The following is a 19,733-nucleotide window of genomic DNA, read 5'->3' on the forward strand; positions in this document are numbered from 1 at the left end:
TATGTGGTCGTCCTCATAGGATACTTGAGGGCCGACAGTCTTCTGGCCAATTCAACTGGCCAAGTCGGACTACGAATAGCCTCATTTTTAGCGTGACGAGAAAGAGAGCTCGAGAGTAGGAAAAGCTTCGCAAAATCTGGGGCCCTGTCATCACTGCTAGAATTTTTAACCCGAGTAGAAAAGGGTTACCTGACAAGAGCGTCAGTACCATGTTCCAGGCGTTCGTTTAGTTGAGAACAATGAGAAAAGCGTTGAGAGAAAAATGGGGAAGGGTGTGGTACTCTCCTATCTACTGTTACTCTCGTCTTTTATTGTGTTGGTCCCTGAACGGCTGCAACAGGAAACTGTTTTCGTCTAAATCCTCTCAGAGGATTTGCTGAAAAAGGGTCACCCGTTTTACAGATTCAACTCATCCTGGGTCGTGCAACGGCTGGAGACTTGAACAGGGTATGTGTGCAGTCCGAGCAAAAGCTAAAATTTGCTATAAAGAACAAAGCTTCAAAGAGACAGTATTCTTGGAGGAAGAATCTACGAAGCACAATGAAACGAGCAACAATGAACTATCTTTTATCCGAGAATGAGAATTTATTTACAGTCGAACCTCTCTGTACGGACACCTCTATAAAACGGACAGTTTCCTATGTACCGACAAAATTCTCATACATTTCCTCTAAAAAAAAAAAAAAACTCTTTAATGTGGATCCTCTCCAAAACGGACAACGAACACTAAATCTCGGTCCTAGGGAGCAAATTCATACAAATTTAACCTCTCTATTTCGGACACTCGGGGACCAGGTGTCGATAATTTGCGGTATGTACCATATCCTGTCGACGGTTACACAAACATTGCCACTTTATCGTCCAGATCAGCGACACCAATGCCAGAACAGGTCAAAATGTTAGTTTGCAAAACTTGCATTTACAAATGCAAATACAATACAGACTTAAAAGTTGCGCCATCATGGTGACCTCTTCAATACGGACACCTCTCTAATACGGACACTTCGTTCTGCGCCTTCGGTGTCTGTATTAGAGAGGTTCGACTCTAGACTCGGTATTTCTAAATAATTCTGCTCTCCATCGATACCTTTGGTTTTAAAAAACTAAATGCTACGCAAATTGACCGTTGTAAACTATTACCAGGACGCCAAAGTAAGTTAGCTTAAGTTAAAATACGTGATTTGTGAAATAATGTAAAACATACACATGATTCGTAATCTGAAGGAAACTAGGCTCGTGGTTCGTGACCGGACACCCCCTGCCCTTTAGCACCCCGTTGTACTACGCCCCGTAATATTAGTTGTACTAGGTTGCTGTAGTAGATTACTGGTAAAATTGTCGATCTCTCGTGATCTCTGGAATGGAGTATCTTTTTGCTTTGTTTATGGCAGAGTCGGACGTCAAAAGCATTCCTACCCTGTGCGTTCAAGCCTTCAGGGTAAGAGTTTGGGTCTGCGTAAAGGCTATAACTTTGCACGCCAAACGGACCTAGGGAAGGCTTGGTGGCTTTGTAGCAGGCCTGGCCCCTCAGTCATTCCCGAAACCATGTCGAAGCACAAATATGGCGGCCGAGGAGGAGTGGTATTTTGAGGAGGAAGGGTGCCTTCAGTTCAGTGGCCGTCCAATCTCAGTTACATTTTCCCCAGCGTCAAACTGCTTCATCTGTACGCTCGAGGATGGGACGATTGAGGTTGTGGATGCGCGTTCCAGTTTGCGTTTGAAGCGAACATCGACAGCAGGTCTGTTTAATGAGATGAAGCATGTGATTTTGATGTGAAAACGATTTATAAGATTGCCCGTTCCCTTTTTTGCCTCTACTGTTTGAGCAAATTACCTAAGAATTAACTGCTCAAAATGCTGACAAGTCATCTTTGCGCGAGGTTTTAATAATTAACATAATTCTTATTGTTGTACAGTAATATATCTTAAGCCTACCTATGGTTCCACAAAGCGAAATCGATCTTGTTCAATACGTGTAGCCAGCCGTTCAGAATCTTCAGAGTGAACCAGACTTGAACAACTTCGCTGTAATCACTGTCTGTAAGCTACGAAAAGTCGTTGAATTTATGCTAGCATTCTTGAAATTCACTTTTCAATTTAGTCACGTTAAGATTATATAATACCTTACGTCAATATTTTTGCATAGGGTTAGTCCCAACTGCAAAGATTGAGTTGAACTGTGAGAAACATATGTCAGGGTGCAAAGAGAACCAATTTTGAGCTTGCCCAAAAGGCAAGCTGTAGCTATGATGTAACAGCCCGAAAGTCATTCTCACTGTCTCCACAAAATTTCATGTCTTGCAGTTTTTCAGTAATTTGAATTTCCTCACAAATTTTCCCAAGAAACTTCACTTGCCCATTGGTCAAGTGAAGGACAGAATCCACTAGGTTGACTGCAAAATCCACTAGTGGTCACTTTTCCTAGGCTATTGGGCATGACTTTTTTTGTAAACTGATAATGTGGAAAAGTGGAGGTATTGCATTGTGACATGGTGAACTGTGGGGGCAACTTGCACTGTTTACAAGGCTCTTTATAATTGCCAAACAAGACATTAGATAAAGAACACAAACAATGCCCCTAGATCTAAGAACAAAAGAGGTACAAATAATTATTAACAGGAATGAATCAAAACAGAGGTCTTAAACAGTGCAGGTCAACTGAAACTGTGAACATTCACCACTGATGCTGAGTCATAATTAGCAATTTTAATCCATAATCTGTAAAATGGCAAAATCATGCGCACAGGCTTAGAATATAAGATTATGTTTATGACTTATGGCATGACATGCAACATATTAGGTGAAAAAAAAAGTAGAGTTTCTTTGCTAATGATTCCCAAGTATTACTTCACATGATATCTGTAATATATGTAATATAATTAGTGGAGTCCATTTTTTCTGTCTACTTAGAGAACACAGGGCCTCTGCAGTGCAGATTTTGTCCTGAAGTGGAGAAGCTGTTCATTACAAATGGATATGTCTCTGGGTTACGGAAGGATCTCAATGGTGTGTTGCTGCTGGACAGCATCTTACAACCTCCTCTTAAAGGTCCCTGCTTGGATCCAGTTGTGTTGGAGCTAACCCTCTCAGATGTAAGTGTTAAACTCTATAACAATCACAAGGTCCTATTTTCCAGTTGGGGAATCAGAAATGCTGACAACAATGACAGTGATGTTGCTGATGACTGCATTGGCAGCGGCAGTGGTGCTGGTGGTGACAATGAAGACAACAATGACATATCAATCATTTCTTTTGATTATAGTTCTCAACAGAGTTTGGAGCAAAAGAAGGCTTCTGAAAAGTTTAGTTATTAGATGTTTGGCCGGGAAGGGACTCAACAAAGTTTTATACAGGGAGGCTTCACCCGAAGTCCAACCCCTTACACTTTTGTATACCATTTTGACATGAAAGGTGCCTCTTTCATATACCTTTCATTGAAAAAGTTATCCGTTTCACATATGTACTTAAGAATATCGCGTCTCTTTTCTAAACCCTTGAAATGAAGTTAATGATGTAAAGCTTAATAAATTAGATGATACAGCTTTAAGGTGGGTCTGTGCGAAATATTTTAATTAGAGTCCCTTTCAAATACCTAAATGACAGATTTCCCTACCTTTTCATATACTTCAACTTATGAAATCCCTACCCTTTTATATACCTGAAGCCTGAAAAAGGTACCCCTTTCGGGCAGAGCTTCCCCCTGTAGGCCATTATGGCAAGTACCCCTCTCCCATGGGTGTTTGACTTTATAAGGCTTACATTGTAGTTTTGAAAAGTGTAATTGTGTCAAGAACATGATCAGTGGCAGTAAAATCACAAAAAATTATTAATAGTACATTCCTCAGCTTATTCAGATTAGTTATTTTTACAGCGACATCCTTTTCTTATATATTGTTGTACCTATGTGTAAAGAAATTCTCTGTTAGTATCTAATACTGGTTGAACAAGCTTTTCCAACTGGAAGAAACATATAGATGCATTTTTAATGAAATAATGGTGAATTGCTCATGCCATGCACACAAAGCTAAAAAGTAAAGCTATATTGGCAATTAAGGTGGCCTCTGCTAAAAGCCTAGTGGTTTTTGGAGGTCCCAGTTACCCTATCTAATTTGTTGCACTTGTATGTATTTTTTTTTTATTGTGGAAAATAAATGATAATGATAGAGACTGTGTAACTTTTTAGGTATAGTTTCCAAAAAACTGTGGAAACACTCACCTGTGGGCTTGTGTTCCCACAGCATCTCTCATTCTCCCAAACTTCCATGTGTGTTTGTGTAACTTGAGAGAAACATGGTACATGTTTAAGCTGGTTAGGATTTTGCCTGGCTAATTACAGTACATCTGTTCTGTCTTATGTTTTCAGGCTCTCCAGTTGTTATCAGCTATGGAGATGTGTATCTCTGCTGCAGAAGATGACGTTAGGATGAAATGTATGAAGGTTGTACATTCAATGTTAAAGGAAGAAGTGGATAAGGCTCAGTCACTGTCAAGTTCCAGCCATGACAAAGCAATCAAGGTAATTATACATTGTCTCTGCAGGGTGCAGAGAAAATCAGCATTACAGCTTGCTTATCACCAGCAAACTTTTACTAGTCTGAAAAAAATTCTCATCAGCATGATTAATTAGAACTTTATAGATTAAAATTAAAACAATAATTTGATCTCTTATGGTGGTTCTGGAACTTGAAGTTTTGCTCAAATAACTTCACTTGCTCATAAGGGAACTGACCCAACCAGCTTCTAAATTCTCCCTGCACTGAACACCAAATTGTCTTTTTGTATGGGAGGCGTGGTGGCCTCATAGCTTGTATGCTCATCTCCTGATTAAGCGGCCCGGATTCCAGCCCTGGCCAGGGACATTGTGTTGTGCTTTTGGGCAAGACACTTTACAGGGCTCGAAATTGTGACTCACTGGTCGCCAATGCAACCAAAAATTGAGCGCTGGCAACTAAATTTTCAGAACTGGTCGGCAGCTGATGACTCGCGTTTTGTCCGATAACTAAAGAAGACCACGACACAACTTTTGTTTTTAAATCTTTATATTAGGAAATCAATCGGATATGGTAGCTAGTATACAGCTCACCTTTCCATCCCCAGTAAAATAATGTCTGAATATTACAAGATAATTCAAAAAAATTGAATGTATTTCAACACGTTGATACTGGGTTCACAGCGCGCCATATCGTTTCAGCGGCTTCTTCCAAAACTGGGATCGCAGGCACACTTCAAAACCATGTGCTTTTCATTTGCCACGAAAATGGTGGCAGATACCAATCAGTTGAAGGAATTATGTGAGTTTTTACGTGTGGGGAATGAAGATTCAGCCAAAAGGTTAATCCAAACTTTGAATCCTTCATCAGTTGTTGAATAAAATACACAAATGCGCAAGGACCCAAGGTTGTCTCACAATGAAAACCACAGACTTAAAACGTTTTATGCTTCCCTTCATTGAAAATGACTATGGAGACAACCATCATCTTCGCACCAGAGACACATCACCTGAGAACAACAGTAGCTTTATAACTAAGTGTTACTCGTGTTGTTTCTAATTGTTTTTGCTCTTCAATTGTGACTTTTCTTGCATGCTAAGTAACGTATAAAATCATGTTCTTGTGTGAGTTGTATATAAAATAAGTTGGCGACCAAACTTTACGATCTGGCAACCAGAATTTTTCTGTTACTCGCCAGCTGGCTCCCGAACAAAAAAGTTAATCTCGAGTCCTGCTTTAGTCCCTTAGTGCCTCTCTCCACCCAGGTGTATAAATGGGCACCGGTGAATCTAGTGCTGAGGTTGTAACCCTGCGATGGACTAACAGTCTATCCAGGAGGGGAGTAGAAATAACCCTACACCTGTAGTCGCTTCATGCTACAGAAACCGGGATAGGCTCCGGCCTGATGGGCCATGTGGCTCGTATGCAGACTTTACCCTTACGTACTAATTTTTACATGTTTTCCTTCAAAGTGGTGTACCTGCCAGTTAAAGTATGCTTGCAGTGCACTGGATGCAGCCTTTGCCGATCTGATTACTTACCTTCAGAGAAGTTGTAAGAATCATGCAGCCCTCCCGGTGGTTTCAGCCGTGCAGTCCAGGACAATGTACCTGCTTGAAGTAGTCACAACTGACAATAAACCTAGTTTACCTGGAAATAAATCTCCAATGTTTATGGAAGCAGTCAGAAGAAAGACATTTTCGTCGTGGCCGCACAAAGAATACAGGTATAGGGCTGTCATTAAGTTTTAAGTCATATGTTGCTGTGATCTTCACACCCATAACAAACTTATCACTTTGTGGGCGAATGGTATCATCAAAAGACAAGTTCACTCATAACATCAAGTGTCATCAAGTATACTCAGGCGGTACAGGTGTTATGGTTTGTGGCCCTTAGTTACACCCCCAAGGTACTGTATATTATGCCATGGATGGGTCATAAAATTGATTTTGAGTCACAATTTAAATATTGATAACAATATTTATAAAATTTGAATTATTGTTCAGTAAAAATGAGTATTACTTTGACCCGCCTGAAGTCCAAGAAAAAACATTAATTCATAATCAGTTTGCCCTGTGAACCATATTTAATGGAAGTTATGTTTTGTTTAAGGTGGGCATATCCAGAAGCTATGGCCAAAGCTGGCTTTTATCACCAAGTGAGTTTGAGATGTCACTGGACACCCACTATATGGACACCCACTTGATATAAACAGTTTTGTTTTCCTCTGAAAAAAAAAAGCTCATATATTTTGTCTTACATTAACCCACCTAATACAGACACTGGTAGTATGGACACTTGATATAAACATTTTCATTTCCTCAACAAAAAGCTCAATATTTTGTCTTACATTAGCCTGTTTAATACAGACACTGAAATATGGATAAAGGATGCTTTACTCTGGCCTAAGTGACATGATCCTTACAAGGTCAACCTTGCTTATTGGATCTGATTATCTAACCACTGTAAATTTTGATTTTGCACAATTATGTGCCAATTGTATCTTTTACGAAAATGAAAGCTTTCTACTGCCCTTTTGCTTTTCTGATTTGTCCAAAGAATAATTTCCTAACTTTGTGTTATTTTAGAGAGACGTTTCGTTTGCCTAGGCTAACTCTTTTAAAAGGGTGAACTGAATATATGTTGTAGTTAATTATTGATTTCAGTTAATTTTTGATATCAACTATACAGTCAACTCACTATTTTGAACCCTCTGGGGAACAAAAAATAGTTCGAAATAGCGGGAGTTTGAAAAATAGCTGACAATAAATGACTGAAAGTCAGATCCATGGGAAATAGTTTTGAGATGGTTTTGGAATTTGAAATAACCAAGTACAAATTAGCAGGGTCCAACTGTCAGTTGTTCCTTTTTCTTGAGTTAGTTAACTGTTCTTAAAACTAACTCCAAAAAAATGAACCACATATAGCTGAAATCAAAAATTTTCTACTGTAGATCGTACAATTTCTAGCAATAGATTTGGATTTATTTAGTTACATGTACTCTTAGTTGCTTCTCTGCCCTATTATGTTACTATTTTGGGTCTTTTTCTCTTTCAGCCTAGTAATCGTGGAGATGACCGAGCTCTCTGTTTTACTTGCAATGTGTGTCTAGTGTGTTGGGAACCAACTGATGAACCCTGGTGAGTAAAGACAGCAGATTCAGGTTGGGCATTTATCACGCTCAGCTATTGCATTTGCTGTAATGATTGATTGTGTTACAATACAAAATGTCAGACATTGCTAGGTGGAAATAACAACATTCTATCCAGAAAAAAGCAGGTTTTGGTTAGTAGGTCACCTCCTCATTCAATAAGTTTGTCAATAATTGTACAATATACATGTACTATAAATCCTCCAATTAGCACTCGGGCGCTTATTTCATATTTAGGAGAAGACTGGGATGCTTATTCAAGGGGCACACTTAATTGAGGGGGGGTGCTTATTTGATTTTTCCCAAATCGTAGCCTGACATGATCATTTTTTTAATGCATCATCTGCGTGTAAACAACAGCATAAGATGTTTATTGACATAAAAACCTGATCCTAAAGTTTAAATCGCAGCACCGTTAGCATTTGTAATTTTTTTCCAAACTTAACATGTTCACAAACTGAAACAATGCACAAATCTAATACTACACAATGAAAACTATACATCCTCTGTTGTCTCATTACTTGTCAAATGGGGGGAGGGGAGGGAGTGCTTATTCGAGGGAGGCGCTTATTTTAAATTTTGGCTGATCAGAGGAGCGTTTATTCAAAGGGAGCACTTATGCAAGGGGGGGCGCTAATTCAAGCATATACATTATGTGTTATTAACAAAATATAATGAAGCTCCTGGCTGATAGAAACAACCACATTATTTTTTAAGTTTGGCAGTTGTAACAGACTTGTCATTCTGTCTGTCAGGTCAGAGCATGAGCGCCATTGTCCAGACTGTTCATTTGTGAGAGGAGACCACACTAAAAATGTTCCTATGTCAGGTGGGTGAAGTCCATCATAGCTCTCTGGGAACAATCATAAGTGTATGTAAGGGACTCAGCGAGTGCTATTGGAAACCCACAAATCTGATCGATTCTCCCAAAATTTTATATTCACTGACTGAACATGATTGCAACCTGGCTACTCTTGAAAGGACAGATTATTCTCTAGTTTTGGCTTAATAATAGATAAAATTGTGGCCTTTGAACTGGAATCTAATGAGTTTCATTACAAAGCAAAAAGAAATAGGCTACTCACCCTTGTCTCCTTTGAGTGATTGTCAACTCAGTTCTGTCATTGGCCATTCACTCACTAGAAACTTGGGGGCAGGGCTAAAACTTGGACGACTAAAAATTTAGGTTTAATTGCCCAATACGCAACTACAATACGAAATGTTTCAGTGCGATTTATTAGAAAATACAAAATTAAAATAATTAAAAAATAAAATAACCAGTAATTTAATCGGACTTTGTCTTTTTTCTTCCCCTTAACTCTAATTTCACCAACATCAGTAAATGTGTGGTTCTTTAACTGCAAAATTCCACGGGAACTGAATCCATAATGAGATGTTATTTTGATATCTCTGTCGCCATGTGACTCCAGACTCACCCAAAGTAATTTGCTGTCTGTTCTGTGTCATCACACATGCTTGTGCTTAATACACAACAATGGTTGACACAATGTTGAATCCCTCACTGGTTGAGCAGTTGTCGACCAAAAAACTGAGGAATAAGAAAGATGCTCAGGACGCTAACAAAAGCTGTACAGCATTGACAAAAACTCCTGAATGTGTCAAAATAGTTGGACAAAAGAGAGGCTGTGGCTGGTGTTTCATGTAACTACAGCTGCAGAAAATCCAGGGCCACTTTATATGGTTCTGGGCAACTGAGAAATCAAGGAGTTTGGCCCGGCTTGCTGGCACTGAAGTTGGTTTGTCTCTGGCAGTATATGCACAAATCTATTTGGCTTTAATTTTTTTTTTATGTAAGATTTATTCTATACTAGATTCTTGAATAGTGTTGGTCTTTTTACATAAAAGGTCACAATCCTTAACTCACAGTTAAGGCTTTCAAAAATCAATTTTCTTTCTTCCATGTGGCCTGGTTGAAGATGTACATGTATGCCATGCAGCAATTTCTGATTCTGTCTCCTGCCATTGTTTTTTTAGTGTCACTAGCTACTGCTCCAGCTTGTGCTCATGAATCAACTCATGTTAAAGTAAGTTGGTCAAGCCATGTTAGTAATGGTACACTGTGTTGGGCTTTCACTCTAACTATATTCTTGGAATCATGTATTTTGTCTTGTTATGCTGTGCATCCCTCCACAAATTATACACTCATTGTAATTGCTCTGATATTTTTACCAAATTATTTGCTTTCATATTTGGTGGCGTTTGGTGGTATATTACGAAAATGGAGGAAAAATTCAATGATCAGCTATGACAGTGTCCCTTTTAAAATTCATACTGTCCTGGAATAGCTCCATCTCATTTTGAGCAACTGGTATCCAATCCTATCCCACCCCAAGACTGGGAATTTCTTGCATGTTCAATACCTGTGAGACTCTGGTGTCTTGCTACCGTGTCTGTACAAACTTTAGTTGTCACTCTCACTCCATGAAGATTACTGGTAAGGTTGCGTTCAATACCTGTACATGCATATGCAATGAGTTCTTTTCAAGGGACAAGGAAGTACTTGAGCTTAGAATATTGGATTGCACAAATACCTTGCTTTTCGTTGGTGCAGGTCATCAGCGAGAGCTCTTGTTCCCACTATATTGCAACGTGTAGTGAAGATGGACATGTCATCATCTGGAACATCCAAGATGAGCTTAAGGTTGGCAACCATTTATTTGCATCCTGAATAAACCTTCATTGTATAAACCTCATAACTGTATTGTGAAGTATTGCATAACTAACACGTGATTTAAACTATTTCCTGTATGAATTTTGACAATTTTGGGGGGCTTTAACCTTGCGCTTAACTTATTACTAACTTAAGACAGTCTTAAATCCTTTGTAAGTTTTAAATATGGCCCTCCAATTTCTTATGCATAGGCTTCTTTACATTACATGGAAAAAATCTATTTTTAATTGCAGATCCACACTGAGTTTCAAGTTGATCTCCCTGATGAGGTTACAGATGTACAGGTTGGTGATTTGTCCGCAAGAACTGGCCCTCCAACAAGCTTTATTGCTTGGGCTGAGCCCGAGAATGAAGAAGATATGGAAGGCACATCTACTGAACAAGACAATGACTCAGAAAGTGTGAGTGAAGCACTTACTCCAGTTAGCAATGGTGAAGAAAGCTGTAAAGAGGAGGCGTCTACACCCTCGCCCACACTACACCAGAACACCAGTGAAGAATGCGAGAACAGACAAGGTGCAAATCTTAAATAGTACAACTTTGCTGTGGTCTGTTTTCAAAGCTGTGAATAATAATGTTCTGATTACAAAGTAGCTTTGATGTAGTCTACTTTTCATTGATAGTTAACCTTTGTGCATATGTTTAGTTGTCTTCTATATGATAAGTCACCAACATTATTCTGGCACTTTGATTCGTTCTTAGTCATGATCAATCAAAGGACATAGGTATATGCTGTAACAGATGTATGGTGTGGTATTCTACCTGTCTTTTTTTTTAGTTGCGTAAAAAGAGGAGGGTAAAGTTTGACTAAAATCAGTTGTGGGCTCAACTCTAAATACGAGTCTCAAACAAGAGAGAACAGTTTGTTATGCAATAAGCCATTTACAAGTTGCTTTTTACCTCTGTTTCAAAACAAGTCCCGTTACAGAACCGTTCATATGGAAATAAGTTTGAGTTGCAAGACAATAAACATGCAAGAAAAAACCTCATTTCAATATGAAATGCTGTGCCCCAAGCCTTGTTTTCAAACAGAGAAAAGAGGAAGCTGGAAATGAGTGTTAGAAGTGTTTTTCCAGGTTTTTTTTTAATAATAAACTCCCACACAATTTCCATCCTAATTTATGTAATATAATCCATGTTGGTTGCATTATTTACAGATGAGGAGAAGAGTGCTGCTGACAGTCCATCTGAAAATACTGTTTCAGATCAACAAAATGGCAAACACAAGTTAACTGTCTGTTCGGTGTCTATTGTGTGTTCTTGTGGAAAAGATCCAACAAACAATGCCGGCCAGAAATGTCAATCATTTGGACACACTGCAACTTTAATGCTAGCAACATTTGTGGGAAAGAACTACCTGACAAGTGATGCAGTAAAAGCAGAGGACAAACATGATTCAAATGCCACAGCGGGAACTCAACTTCACCCCTACATTTTAGTGTATGACATCTTGACAGACTCAGGAAACAAGCTAGGAGAAACTACTTCAAAACAGCATTTCAACGTTGACAGCAGTACTGAACTTGAAAAGGAAATGTTGATGCTGACCCCATCTGGGAGTGATGATGACTGGATGTATGATCAGCTTCCTGTTTATGCCCCTCCCCCTCCTCCGGTCCTTCCTCCTGACACACTTCATTCATCTGTGTTGCAAAAATTTGCCGAGGCTATCGCTGGTGAGAATGAAGACAAAGGAAAGACTAACAAATCTAAAGAGGAACCAAATAGATATAGGGAACTTCAGTGTATTGGGTTGTCAGTAGTCTGCAAAGGACAGTGCTGTAAGGTGTCCAACGTAGTCCCATTTGGGGATGGTCAATATTTGTTGATCAGTTTTGATGTATGTAGTTCCTGCAGTGATAAAGTGAAGTCGGCTCCCAATGGCTCAAGTAGAAAAACTGAAACAATAGTTCAATCAAGTGATGATTCTTCAGCAGAAGCAGCAAATAATTCTAGGCAAGAAATTAATCCAAACAATCATAATTGTGAACATAATTTTAATCAAACTACTCTTGCAGTGTACAGAATAGTTATCAATGATGGCGAGAGAATGTTGTCCCAACAGCCTACAAGAACAAAACCCTTTGCCATTACTGATGGTCTATTCAGTAGCATAGTTCCCCTGCCCCTTGAAAGCCATGATCACTTAGGTGACCTCTGCTTTCAAGAGGCCGAAGCAGAGCATTCTTCGCCAAGTCAGCTGTTGGTGGCAGCTGTCAGGGAGAGTGTCGTCCTTATGGATGCAAGCTCTCTGAATATTCTCACCAAGTTCACAAATGGAGCCTCAAGGATTACACATGTTCTGAACTGTCCAGGGATGGACTGCTTTTGTGCATGCACAGAGGATGGAATGATGCACTTTCTTGGATTGCGGCACCAGCAGGCTGGTGAAGCAAGTTTAGGTACCATGGGAGAAGAGAGTACAGATGGCACTCCTCAGGCAACCTCAGCAGGTTCTTGGTCACAATCAGGTAATAAGCAACAGAAAAGACTATTTTAAAAAGGTTAATATTTTGTCGTTATTTATCCGCACTATTTTGTGAATGCAGTCGTTTTACACTTTCCTCCCCTTGTACTTCTTTTTTGTTCCTTAAATTTGAGCTATAATTTTGTAGTATTTGGAGTAATCTTCCATGCATAGTTTGTATATACAAGCACACATCCTGGTATGTCCACTCTGTGCAATGCAGTGGGAAAGTTACTTCAAGTATCACATAACCATGAGCTGTAAGCAGTTAACAGTGAGAAAGAAATTTGCAGCATCTCATGCAATGTTTACACTTCCTTATAAAACATTACCATAAGTTTGTATAAATTAAAATAGGAATTTCTGGCATGCAGTAGCATGTTGATCATTGCATTACGTTTGCAGCTGTTGCTCTTGACCCTGATGAACCAGTCACTATGGCAGGCCTGCTGTCTTTGGTTCAGCTCACAGAGTTTGTTACATTGATGCCAAGGTTCACTGCTTCAGTGCCGTCATCTTGGGTGGAGGTTCAGCAGGATCAACAGCGTCTTCACCAACACAGCCTGCTAGACCCTGTGTTGCATACCAGGACATGGAAACTGCGATCAGACAGTAGCAGGTACTGTATGAACCTGCCATGAAATGATTTAGCATAAGATTATGGTCATGGTATTTTCATGATTTTGAACTGCAATATAATTTAAACTGCATAGTTACTGATGAAATCTCACCTAGAAAGGAACCAATCATGATTTGTGAGCATTTAAGGCAGTTTTATGTTGCTAATACAATTATGCTAGCATGAAGCAACTAGAAATATTTTTACTCCTCCCTGGATGGGGTGCTAGTTCATTGCAGGACTAAATCTCCCCTCCTCCTCCCCCCCCCCCCCCCCCACCACCAAATTCAATTTGCTAGTACCTACATGTATTTATACATCTGACTTGTGGAGAGAGGTGCTGTGGGAGTTAAGTGTTTTCTTGCCCAATAATTCAAAACAATGACCCTGATCAGGGTTCAAACAAACACACCAACCATCAGACCACTGACCCTCCTTTAAAAAAAGGAAGCATGACACTAAACTGAGTGGAGGGAGAAGCTCACACCCAAAACCTTCCATTGAAGGGGCATGCATAGTATTTATTTAATATTTTCTAGAACAACACATTTTATGAATGGAAAGTAGTCACTTCACTTTTCATGCTAAAAGAAATTTTGATGCACAAAAATAATGCCCTGATCTATCATCTCACTCTCCAGGTTGTCCATCAGATTCAATGTGTCACATTTTGTTCTTACTCATTCTTTTACAAATGTTGCAGCTTTTTGACCAAGGAACAAGTTGTTGAGCTTGTGCTTCCACGTTACTGCCATGTGGGCCATGTAGACATCAGATTCTCACTGAGCCCTATGACTACTCAGCCAACAACAAATGTGTACCTTGTGAAGCCACCTTATCCTGGTTCCTTTAAACCAAATCACAAGGCCTTCACACCTCTTGTAGCTGAACATCTCAAGAAAGGTATTCTGACCTCGGCTCGAGAGCAAAACACTGTTGTGTGTGGCCCTGTGAATTTGAAACTGGGGCTTGATAGCACTGGACGACATGGCCGTGTGACATTGACAAGCCCTGAACTGATCAAGTCCAGCAGTAGAATTTTGCTGATTGTTTTGGACAGCTGTGGTCCCAATGAGGATTTGACAGAGGTGTCAATAACGGTGACAAGGTTTAAAAACAACTTCCCAGCTGACTGCCACAAATTGAGGAGCAGCTTGCTGGAGGACAGCAGCAAACAACTTCTTGACATTGTTGTGGGATCTGAGCCGGTGCTTGGGGCCACGAAAGTTAATGATGGAAGAAAACTGGCACTAGAACTTCTCTGCTGGATTGCCGGCATTTGTGTCAACTGCAATACTGGGTAATTTTATTTTAATGGTACACCTGTACTTGCTAAGTTGATAATCTTTTTTTTTTTTTGATAATCATGCAAATAAGTCAGTCATATATGAACTACAGTCAGATCAGACATTCAGAGTTCTGTTAAAAGACTTGACAACAACAATCTTTATGAAAGATTCCACTTAAAACACACAAGCACACGCAGGTCATGAGAGCTAAGGTTTGGTGTTTCTAGTTAGAATTGTGCATTGGCTATACGGTATTAAGTTGGAGCCACAACTGTGGATAAACTGCATAGGAATATGTGCAAAAACATAAAATCATTACACTATAATAACTTCAGAATATGTGTCAACATTGGACACTGGTGAGAAGGAAGAAGCCTTTCAACACTTGCAACCAAGGTTGTAGTCGTAAAACTGGTAGATAAACTGAAAATATCTTCATAAAATTGCAAAGTTCTTTAGTGCAACATGAGTCATATATTTAACAATGTCCTCTGCATCACTTTTGTGATTCTATTTGTTAATGTCCCCAATGACTTTCTGAGGGGCAGGATAAAGTGAATGTTGACAGTTTATTCTGACATCTTAACAGGAACAACAGCTTGGTACAGGAGGTGGAGACCCATTTACCCAAGTTGATTCAGATATGTTTTCTGTCTTGTGGACGAAGCATTGCTCACAAGTGTAGCAGACTTTTGATGATGTGTGGCAGGTATAGTCCATGTTTTACAATGCGATTACTGTAGCTGAGTTCACTTTACAAAGATAGTTGTGTCCAGGAGCCAGGCTACTGGATTTTGCAGCTGGGCTAATAGATTCTGTCCTTTGCTTGCCCGATGGGCAAGTGACATTTTTGGGGGGATTTTGGGGGGATTTCCATATTGCAGAAGTACTGTAAGAGATGTGCAAAAAATATTGTATTAATTTGTATTTAATTGTGAATTATTCAGTCATGTTAGTAGGCAATAATTGGGGGTAGTGAGAAGAAACTTCAGGTTAGTACATCATAGTATCACTTCAGGCTTGCAAGGTTAACATAACAGCTGATAACCTTCTTAAATCTCTCCCTTCCTTCCCAGTGCAACTGTAATGGTCCATTCTAAACTCAATGCACAAGGTTCTGAAGTGTGATCTCTGTGAAATTTCACTAATATTAGCAATTCACTGCATTGAGCATCAGGCTGCAAGCTTTGGCATGGGTCGTTGTATCATGTTCTGGGTGCAAGACACTTTACACTCACAGTGTCTTTCACCACCCAGGTGCATAAATGAGTACCAGTAGAAATCCTCTAAATGGACTACTGGTACATTGTAGAATTCCATACAGGAGTAGAAAACATACTTGTAGTCACTTAGTGGTACAGAAATAAAAGTACATGTAAGATGGCATGATTTGTCCTGAAGCTGGCTTAACCTATTTGTGGTTAGAAATTGTGGAATTTATATCATCCTTTGTCTTCTAGGAAAGCTGCTGGCCAGAGGACCTCCTCTGACTCAACATCATCATTTAGAAGATCTCTTCTAGATGCGATCCTGGATGTCCTGCAAGCAACACCATGTGCTGTATCTTCTGGAGCAGTTCAGTGGCTGTTTAAATTACTAACTGGATTTGCAGCTCAGGCAGATTCCACTCTCACCAGCTTTGTGTGCCTAGAATTGCTGGAACTTTTATCATCAAGGCTTGCCACTGTAAGACTTCGAGAGCATCTGTTTTTAAGAGCAAGGTTAGAAAGGTTATTGCTATTATTGCTAAATAAACACGAGTTGAAGGTCTGAGATTGTGTTTATCTACGATGCTGTCAACTCTTCTGATCTTTGTGCTTTCACAGGGCACTCTTTTGAAAGGACAAGTTGAGGGATAAAGTGTTGCTTTTGGGAAATGCCATTGCAGCATCTGGCAAATTTCTGATTCTGTTGTCTAGTTAACAAATAGATCCCATGTTGGCGTGCACCTGCTCAGTAATAGATAACAGATGACATCAAAGTGTGGGAAGAACAAAAACATGTCACGCAAGCGATAGTCAAGTGTATCACTGATGTTCTTACCACATTTTGACATCTTCTGTGATCTGCTACTGAACAGTCACATGGCAGCACGGAATCCACTTGTTTTATATAACAAAGGAACAAATAAGAATGGTATTGACATCATCTATACATCTGTTGCTCTGGTTGATCACAAGTAAGAACCAAACAAACTACAAGACTACTTTGACTGACTGGTGTATGTTAAGGCCAACTTAGAGGGTACAATATCTTTTGCATACAACTTTTTTGCATGCACTGCTCATATCATTCAAATATACAAACTAGTTCTCTCACATAACCTTGTTCGGTGCTTTGATATCAAATGCTGAGTTATAGTGGTTGGTTTTGTTTTGCATGTGATTGGTTAACTACATTTGTAGTGTGGGTTTTTGAACCAGCCCAGAGCATAGCAAAGTAAAGCCAAAGCAATTCTATATTACTTTCTTTCAAAACGCAATTGAAAACTGCTAAACCTGAGTAGCAGTAGTGCATTCCTGTCTCATTTTAATACCATGTTTGCTATTTCTTTAGATATGGTCTGTATGGATGCCCTTTAGATCCTGTTCTCTTTGATGCTGTACCTCAACCCCCCACCAACCCACAGAGCCCACCAGTTGTCAATGGTCTAAGTGGACTATCTTTGGCTGTTAAGGGAGCACTTGCTTCAGGAAATTCTGACCATGAGTCTTGGAGTGGTGTGAATTCCCCACTGGCTTGTCAAGGGCTCTTAGAAGTTCAGCCCCTTCATTTTGTGTGCTGTTCAACTAGTGATGGTGCTCGAGTGGAGAGAGGTGACACCCAACAAATACCTGGTGGTAGTTTGGGGCCTCCTGGGCCATCCGTGGCTGTTCCAATGATGTCTGGTGGAATGCCTTCTTCATCAACATTGGCTCCAACACTGCCAAATGTCACTGATTCTCTGGTTGCTCTGGAAGTTGAACTTCAGATGTTAAAGGTAATAACGGGAGTTGCCCTGATAATGCAGTAATTGCACTGATCATTGCTAAAATGCCTGGAAAACCACTAGAATTTTGAGATTTTCTTCTAGAGATTTCGGGGGCTTTTTGAGAGTTCTCTCTGCTCTATGCTCTTCTGAGAAACTCCTGGAATCTTAGCAATAGCAATATTAACAAAAAGTAAAGGAAAATGCTCTCATAACCTTTTCCACTAACACTGGGTATATCAGCTGCCTAAAGAAGATTTTTTTAAACATGTGCACTAAAAAATCTTTTGGAATTCCATAATCCCTGAGTAGTGCAAAAATGCTGTTTTAGAGGTTAGGGAAAATCAATTTTCTTCCTTCATCCTAATATTACCTTGCTTGTTGGAGAGTTCTTTCCCAGGAATTTTGGGAATCTTAAATTAATCGTTATGTACACTCAAATCCATTGAAAATACACCTTGGGTACTTAAATTTTTAATTTTTCTGGCCACACCTGAAAAGAGTCTTCCTCTTGTCATCCCAGTAAATGACAAGAACTTTACAAGACTGTATTATTCTTTTTAGCTGAATATGTAAGTACAGCTATCAATGTTTGTTTGTTTGGCCACATTTCAAACCTTGAGAGGAAAGTTGAAAATATGGCGCACAGCGGTGTATTTTTGACGAACTTTGAAGTGTTTAGTAATGTAGTCAACGGGGTCTTAAGTGCTTGATAATCTTCTCAATCGAAACTAAGATATACCGTAAAAATCTAGAGTAATTAAGTTCAGATATCCAAACCATCATGGCTATGATTTCCTGTTGTTTAAATGTGATGAATTATTAATGTGTTTGAGAACATGATTTCAAGGATTTTTTTTCTATTGTGGAATGTCAGTGTACTTAGTTGCAAATGAATATTACTACTTACAATTTGTTGTGAGTAATGCATTTTTCTTGTGATGCAGCAGCACAAACAGCAGCTAGTCAGCCTGCAGCATCACAAGCAGCAACTAGAAAAACACAAGAAGGAACTAGAAGATCTGTCCATGTTGTCCCTGTTTCCTAAGTTTCTGTACAAAGCTGGAGATGTCTGGAACCCTCCACCAACCACTCAAACATTCCCTGCACCTGCTGGAACACCTATGTCTTCTACTAGCACTTTAATTAACCTGGCACAGCATAAGAAACAAACATCATCCACCAAAAAACAGGAGAGGGCAGCTGGTGTTCCTGCTTCTCAGCCAATCCAGCAGCACCTTATGCAGGTTGGTAATAAACAAGAATACACTGCTATGAAAGAAACTTGCTGACTGTTAATGTATAATAGTCAATGTGATACAAGGAAATGGGTACATAACATCGGTCTAGATCTATTTGAGGTCTTGTTAATCAAGGCTGGACCCTCCTCAACTTCTTCAAAGCTGAAGTTATATTTTATAATTATGATAACTTACTAATGCATCTGAAAAGCTTACCCAGGGGAAAACACTCTAATAACAGGGGAGACCTACAATTGTAGCTATAAATGAGTTTAAAAAAGTCACTAATAGAAGCGAAGAATAAAAAAATTATTGTATTGGTTCATTCTGTTTCTCTTATCATAGCCCCCTCAACCTCAGATGCTGGTGATTGACCGTCTTCATGCAGGTGCTCGTCATCATGTCATTCTAGACTTTGGCTGTGTTGTCCAGTTGACAGATGTGCTGATTCCTCAGTGCTCCGACATAATGTCATTGTCTGTTGATGTTTGGACTCTGTGGGATGATCCAGATGTTCAGAGGGTTGCGGTGGTGTCAGACATTAACCTTTGTGCCTGTGTCCTCAAGGACCTTTTACCTCCCCCTGTGTGCCGATATGTCAAGGCAAGTGAACTTCAACAACTAGTATTTATTACTGTGATCAGACTAAACAAAGTTACAAAGATACTCTCCATTGTTTCAAAGATATGGTTGGAAATTATCAAACAGTCAGTTGAACATCTCTTTTCACTAGGAATAACATTCTAACAGAGTAGTTTTCTATCCACAATTTTCATTTGTCTGCCAATTATTCATTAACATCTTTCACTAATTTCT

The 19,733-nt window shown here is 39.5% G+C and overlaps 1 protein-coding gene across 2 annotated transcripts in view; it reads left to right on the forward strand.

The window, feature by feature from the left end:
* Positions 1-39: 39 nt before the first annotated feature.
* LOC145483513 (dual E2 ubiquitin-conjugating enzyme/E3 ubiquitin-protein ligase BIRC6-like) overlaps positions 40-19,733 on the forward strand; it is a 43,131-nt gene continuing 23,437 nt past the window's right edge. The window contains exons 1-18 of one of the 2 annotated variants that reach the window (XM_081462036.1): positions 40-1,739; positions 2,911-3,092; positions 4,364-4,516; positions 5,963-6,216; positions 6,603-6,648; positions 7,548-7,630; positions 8,397-8,470; positions 9,637-9,686; positions 10,214-10,303; positions 10,567-10,849; positions 11,491-12,804; positions 13,206-13,419; positions 14,123-14,719; positions 15,298-15,417; positions 16,169-16,429; positions 17,265-17,688; positions 18,624-18,923; positions 19,263-19,520. In XM_081462036.1, coding sequence (XP_081318162.1) covers positions 1,562-1,739; positions 2,911-3,092; positions 4,364-4,516; positions 5,963-6,216; positions 6,603-6,648; positions 7,548-7,630; positions 8,397-8,470; positions 9,637-9,686; positions 10,214-10,303; positions 10,567-10,849; positions 11,491-12,804; positions 13,206-13,419; positions 14,123-14,719; positions 15,298-15,417; positions 16,169-16,429; positions 17,265-17,688; positions 18,624-18,923; positions 19,263-19,520 — 4,881 coding nt within the window. In that variant the 5' untranslated portion in view covers positions 40-1,561. The remainder of the gene's footprint in view (positions 1,740-2,910; positions 3,093-4,363; positions 4,517-5,962; positions 6,217-6,602; positions 6,649-7,547; positions 7,631-8,396; positions 8,471-9,636; positions 9,687-10,213; positions 10,304-10,566; positions 10,850-11,490; positions 12,805-13,205; positions 13,420-14,122; positions 14,720-15,297; positions 15,418-16,168; positions 16,430-17,264; positions 17,689-18,623; positions 18,924-19,262; positions 19,521-19,733) is intronic. The other variant, XM_081462037.1, reaches the window with a different exon arrangement.

The sequence above is a fragment of the Orbicella franksi genome, chromosome 4 (genome assembly GCF_964199315.1).
Source record: "Orbicella franksi chromosome 4, jaOrbFran1.1, whole genome shotgun sequence".
NCBI lineage: Eukaryota > Metazoa > Cnidaria > Anthozoa > Scleractinia > Merulinidae > Orbicella > Orbicella franksi.